This window comes from Mycetomoellerius zeteki, unplaced genomic scaffold (genome assembly GCF_001594055.1).
Source record: "Mycetomoellerius zeteki isolate Tzet28-1 unplaced genomic scaffold, Tzet1.0 scaffold134, whole genome shotgun sequence".
Taxonomy (NCBI): Eukaryota; Metazoa; Arthropoda; class Insecta; order Hymenoptera; family Formicidae; genus Mycetomoellerius; species Mycetomoellerius zeteki.
The window spans coordinates 142,293-148,892 of NW_017256276.1; the positions used below are offsets into that span (position 1 = coordinate 142,293).

General features: G+C 30.9%; 2 protein-coding genes across 2 annotated transcripts in view; both read right to left on the minus strand.

The window, feature by feature from the left end:
- LOC108731522 (uncharacterized) overlaps nt 1–6,462 on the minus strand; it is a 22,148-nt gene extending 15,686 nt beyond the window's left edge. Inside the window, exons 1-4 of the mRNA XM_018461878.1 lie at nt 6,290–6,462; nt 4,138–6,185; nt 3,545–3,831; nt 3,266–3,379 (exon numbers count right to left, since the gene is read on the minus strand). Of these exons, the coding sequence (XP_018317380.1) occupies nt 3,266–3,379; nt 3,545–3,831; nt 4,138–6,185; nt 6,290–6,358 (2,518 nt within the window). The 5' untranslated portion in view covers nt 6,359–6,462. The remainder of the gene's footprint in view (nt 1–3,265; nt 3,380–3,544; nt 3,832–4,137; nt 6,186–6,289) is intronic.
- On the minus strand, nt 2,155–2,673 carry LOC108731521 (dolichyl-diphosphooligosaccharide--protein glycosyltransferase subunit 4). The gene is made up of 2 exons (XM_018461876.1): nt 2,527–2,673; nt 2,155–2,397 (listed from the first exon to the last, which is right to left on the minus strand). The coding sequence occupies exon 2, from the start codon at nt 2,395–2,397 to the stop codon at nt 2,293–2,295; it is 105 nt and encodes a 34-aa protein (XP_018317378.1). The 5' UTR covers nt 2,527–2,673; the 3' UTR covers nt 2,155–2,292.
- Nucleotides 6,463–6,600: the final 138 nt, after the last annotated feature.

Here is a 6,600-nt window from a genome sequence, read left to right on the forward strand (position 1 = left end):
CAATAGTTAACAAGATATTAATTACTAAAAATTGTCGAAAATTAGTCTTCAATAATTTTTTACTCAAATACTATTAACTTTACAGAAAAACTGTTAGAGACAAAAATTGTTTATTTTCTTCTCATAAGGATCTGAGAATTTTTTCAAAATTTTTTAATACCGTATTTTCTCATGTTGGTAAAAATAAGAAAATGCAGTACTAAAAAGTTAATAAAAAATTCTCAGATCCTTATGAGAAGAAAATAAACAATTTTTGTCTCTAACAGTTTTTCTGTAAAGTTAATAGTATTTGAGTAAAAAATTATTGAAGACTAATTTTCGACAATTTTTAGTAATTAATATCTTGTTAACTATTGCGAAAATTATAAAATGGTAAAGGACTTTGCTTCTCAGTTTAGTTCTGCCCCTATGCGAAAAATTTTTCATTACTTTCCAAATACTCTGTATATAGGTTACTAGAAAATTGAACTCTTGTTTCCTCAGTTTTTAAAGGACTTGCTCGCAAAAATATTATATATATTTTTAAGTACATTTTAAAAAAGGATAGGCCAGTATTTCGTTCAACAGCTTAATTTATTCGACAATTGTTAATTTCATACTGGCATATTCTCGATACATCGTTGTGTATGATCGCAGTTACAGAGATAGCTAACTTTGCCATCTGTGTAACATCATCATCTTTCCGATATACATAAAATTATGTATGGTATTTTTATATATAATGGTGGTATTTATCAATATGGTGCATTCCCTCCTCTTCTCCAAAACTAATTTATTATTGAAAATTAAGAAACAATAATTACAGATGACGTAAACAAATACATATTACGAATGAATCTATGACAAATAATCGAAACTACATGTGAAATAAAAATTCCATAAGCATTCGCGATACTTTATAACTACAAAGTTTCAGTGTTTTTTTTTAACTTACGTTTCTACATAACGCCAGGCATCCAGCAGTATCCAGAACTTCTTGAAGACGAAACCCATGAATAGTAATTATACAAGAAAATAAGAAAAATAGCATTCCGTCGACTTTGCCCAAAAATCACCCATTTAAAATTTTTATTACTATATATTAACTGATGATACTTGTGGATTTTGGGGATAAAGATAGAAAAAGCACTTGTCTCTTTCTTTTCAATTTATATATGCGTAAGATATTTATTAGAGATGACACGCACACACAAATGTAAATAAGTACTTTTATATGATATTAATTGTTGCTATTCTACGAGATTGCATCTAAAATATCACACAGTAAAATGCTTTATTTTTAAAACATGCACGTTTTAACTACAGTAAAATATAAAATCACGTTTTATTTCAATATGCAAACGGCAAGTATTCAAATTATAAATTGACACACAATTCATGATTATTAATAGCATTAAACTGAAGTAGCTGTCAAACTTAAGAACGTGGAACGTGACACAAATGAATTCACATTTGAAGACGCTCGAGTATTATTTCAACGTCTATATTATGGCGACTCCCCTACCCAGTGTGTACGATTATCTTGTATGCTAATAAAAGGCGGGATCTGCACTCCCACTTTTTCCCTGTATATACTTGGTATATTTGTCATTTTTACAAAAGAGATATCAGTTTAATTTTAAATAATAATTCAGACAAAATTTTTAATTTTTAATAAATTTGAAAAATTACATTTAAAAAGGTGTATATGCTGATGCAGTTCATGTGTATCAAATTAATAAAATAAACTGTTTGAAGCATTGACCTTGAAGTGAGTTAAAATTTGCGATTGTATTTCAATTTTCTTTAATTTAAGTGTTCAACTTGAAATAAAAGATAATCTTGAACGACATGAAAAATGTATTGTTCCAAATATACCTATATAACATCATAAAGCAATAATTAAAACTGATTAATGAGTTTGCAACATTGTTTACACCAGTTTACACCGCAAATATTCCATCACATATTGCTTTAAAAAAATCACATATATTTACGTAACATTATTTTTGATAAAAATGTCTTATTTGTATTTTGATATTTAAAAAGGGGATCGATTTATATATAAAAAAAGATAACATTGTAAATTAAAGTTTATTTCCTAGAAATGTTTATATGAGAAAAAAATTGTATAATTTTTATCTATTATGCGATAGGCAATGAAATGGTCTGACATTTTCAAGCTGTAAAATAACATATTGGATACTTTATTGGATTAAATATGACAGAACATACAAAATCGCAATTGATGCAATAATATAGGTTAGGTTAGTTTACATTAAGCAGACTTCGCATGACACAGTTCTCCATTCCTCATTTCGTGTAATTCGCATTTATGTAGTGGAAGAGGAATACTAAGAAAAATAGCGCAACTCCTAGGATGTTGCAGAATATTGCCAATTGTACATCGGTAATCATCTAAAACGCAAATCCATTTCAGATAATGTTTCAAGTTATATCTATACTTTTGTGATCATATCGTAATATCTGATCGTTTTCATCAAATAATATAATTTCATACCAATTGAAAGCATCAAACATAATTACCTTAAAGCTAATATAGTCGCTGCTCTTTACTATCTTTGTAAGATTTTCACAGATTTTCAATAAGAAGATGACGTATACAAAGATAACGTAAAGGTACGTACATCCAACGTCTCCAAGCGAGCGGATCGGCTACGACGATGTCTCTGAGTGACGAGTGTGGATGTAGGTATGTATGTATGTACATACTACGCGATCCAATTCCGATCAGACTATTGGTAATTGTTGTTGGTTGGCTTGTCACAACACAACAAATCAATGATATATATGCAAATAATACATTTACATACTAATTGTACTTTTGAATCATAAAATACACAAATTTCTGTTGTATAAGAAAGAAATGCAGACCTTTATACAAAGTATGGTTCGAATCTGTACTAACAATAGGTGAGATTTCAGTCTTGGATAAAAAGGGTTCGAGTCTCTGCTAAGTCATGTTTCAATTTTCAAGTTATTTCATTTTATTAATAAGATTAAAAAAAAAATATGCCGTTTACACAATAAAAATTGTCTATATTAATTTTCTTGTAATGGCTACGTTTATACCGTGCATTTAGACCGCGGCCTATACAATAGATGTCCTTGTTTATCCTGTATATTAAACAAAGACATCTATCGTATAGGTCGCGGACTAAGCGCACGGTGTAAACTTAGCCAATATGTATGTATAACTTTTAGAAATTTTATAATAATTTTGGTTGTCGCTTTAAAGCTGAAAGATCTAATATTCTACTAGGACAAGTGATTCCAGATGTTTGTACAAAAGGGAATCGACGTAGGGCAGGATTATTATTTGTAGCCGCCAGTTTAAAATCATATTTAGATGAGACTTTGTCACATGTTTGATCAGTATCTGAAAAATAAATAAATATAAATTAATGTTACACAAGTATTACTGATAATAATAGCATGCGCAAGACAAATTTATACAAATAATTGGATTACTTTGACACACGAACTTTGTTGCATAATTATGTTTAAGTTATTATTTTATACTATTTCATCGCTCGATACTTACTCTCTGCTTGAACATTATTCTTTCCTGGGAGAAGTTGATATCTTTCTAAATAACGCATTGTAGCTAACGACATATTTGTTCCTTGCATATTGCTGAGCATGAGGTGTTTCAATGAAGATGATTCTTGTTTATGCCACGCTATATCTGTCAGTTGCTCATCACTTAAATATTTTAATGCCAGCGCCTTCATATGCATACTTGTATTTGTTTCATTTACAGCACTAGTGGCATGCGTCATATTTGCTTGATGATCCAAACGGGGATAAAAAGATGAATCAAAGTCTAACCTTGAAAAAATCAATCATGATTTAGCCCTTAGTATCATCATCATCATTATTATATACATAGTAATATAACCAGTAAGTAAATGGAGAAAAAAAACAGTCAAAACTTTTTCATGTATCGCAAAGTAACAATATGTCCTATACATACAGAGTTTATCGTATAGCAGTTGACTCTATATTTATATTATTTTCACCTTAAAGGCAACTTACAAAATTATTTATCTTTCAAATTTTACTTAAAAATAATTCACAGATTTAAATGCACAAGTTTAATTACATTTAAATGAAAATTAATGTAGAGATACATACGTCTTGTTACCATTGGATTCTCTGTGCTCATTATTTTCAGTTAGACTGATCCCAAGTTTCCGAAGTTGTTCCAAAGTGGCTGCTTTAACAGTGTTCAATGCTGATCTAGTTTCTCTATCATTTTCTTGTTCAACATTACATGCTGTTTTAATGTGATTCAGATCTTGATCGCTTATAACACCAGAATTTTGTAAAATTTCATTAACTTGCCCCAAAACATTGTTGTAAAAAGTCCAACCTATTTTCGAAGTATGCCTTAACTTGTCACTCTCATCATCACTCGCATACTCCTGCATCTCAACGTGAATACTTGGTTCTGGAGTTGGTGGAGGTCTTTCCAGTATTTTAAGATCACCTCCACTCAGAATCATGCTATCATCACCTATATCTTTAATTTGTCTGACATTAGCACTGCACGCGTATTCTTTATTTCTATGGTTGTGATAGTAATCTGTTGCTGGTAAATGGATGTTATGCAAGGAATGTTGATTAATATTTGTTTTGTAGGCACGCTTTTTCCCATCTATCGTAACATAATCGTTTGTTTGCTTGACAAGCGCTTCACTGCAATTTGCACTCTCTCTTCCAATAGGACTACTATCTACATTCATAGATGTATTTGATGTTTTCTTTGCATTTGACACTCGTTCATATACATTACTATTTTTTCCTATATACGCTCCTTTGTGCGTTCCCTCTTGATTTAAATCAGTAGAAAGATGTTGGTGTAATTTTGAGGATTCTTTTACGGAAGAACTCGCGTTGAAATTACTACTTTGCTGTTGGCTAGAGGATAAATAACTTTCAGAATCCTCGACTATGTTCTCCAATTGCGCTGGTCCAGGCTTATGTGTAAATGTATTCTTATATCTATTAACAGGCTCTGTTGTATCATGTATATTTATAGTATTTGTCCTATTAATACTGTTACTTTCTCTGTGAGCTTCTGTTTTCTCACATATTTCAGAGTCTATTGGAAAAGGGCTATTTTGTACAGTAAACTCAAAACTTGTCATAACACCGATCGAAACCTTTTGTTCCATAAAAGCCTTTTTTGATTGTTGTTCTAACAATGCTGTTTCTAACTTATTATTTTCACTAAAGTTTTCTAGATCTTGCCTCTCTATAACAGATGTATTCTGTGAGGCTACGTTTTTCTTTATATTTTGATTTTGAGATTGTACAAGAGAAGAAGCAAGAGCTGGATCATAACAATTTATTGGATATCTAAATACTTGATTTGCAAGAGGTTGTGAACATAAGCATGTCGATTTGTTCCTGAAATTTTCTTCCTGCATTCTTACTAGCCTATCTATCTGGAGTTGTAAATTTTTTATCTGTTGATTTTGACTATTTACAAGCTGCAATAAGGTTTTTACTGTTTCATTATTGTCTATATTGTAATTTGAGTAGTTAGGTACATGAAATTGCTGACATTCAGCGTGTGGAATCTGAAAATATTCAGGTTTTTTCAATGTACTTGGAATAGTATTAGATGTTCTCATAGTATGATCAGTTACGTTCAGCATTGCTCTTTGTAAAGAATCAGAAGATGAGGCTTTCTTGTCTGAAGATAATAAATCATTCTGACTTTTGAGATGATAGGAATCTCCTATATCAGAACATATAAATTTTACGCTTTTCTCATATATTCTTTCATCTTTATTAACATTTTGCAACATTTCTTGCTTATCGTTAATTTTTGTTTGCTCTTGTAGCTTTTTTTGTATAGAAGCATTTTGTAAACCTGATGGCACAGCATAATCATAGCTATAAGTGTTTTTGTATAATGGTGAAATATGTATTGTGCTTGTAGAATTAGTCTCTCTAGAATAATTCTGTTCCTTCCATGTGGCGTAAGAGTCAGAACTGTGTGAAATTGGCGATGTAGGGTTACTAACTTTCACAGTATTGTCAGAGATTTGTATAGGTTTTACTGATATCGCTGGCAATGAATTGGTAGTATCGGTATTCCTATCCTTTGGATTTCTCGCTGTTGGTTTTTCGAAGATTAAAGATATTTCTGGCACAGTCGGCACTGCAAAGCACTGTAAATTGTCTAAATTATTTCTCTAATATTTTTATATCATATGTGTACATATAGTTACATAAAATAAACAAGGTGACAATACGATTTGAAAAAGCAACTTACATCGTGTTTGGTTATAGGTTTCGGTATAACTCTTGGCTCAAATTCCTCTTCATCGTAAAGCTGATACATGTTCAAAAAGTTCAATATTATCGTAACGTTTATTCTAACGACATTATTATCGTAATGTTTAAAGTTATGTCTTTTACGATATTTTTACGATAACAACGGAGACGATAATTTATATGAAATATATATACTGCATTCTTCGTAATGGCTCCTGCACACTGGACGCGGAAACGCTTGCCGCGCGGCAAAATGCAACGCGGTAACCAATGAACGTGTTGGGAGCTGTAAGCTTATTGGTTACCGCG

What these genes read in the sequence shown, in the direction of transcription:
- LOC108731521 (XM_018461876.1), bottom strand. Translation starts at nt 2,397, where the DNA reads ATGATTACCGATGTACAATTGGCAATATTCTGCAACATCCTAGGAGTT.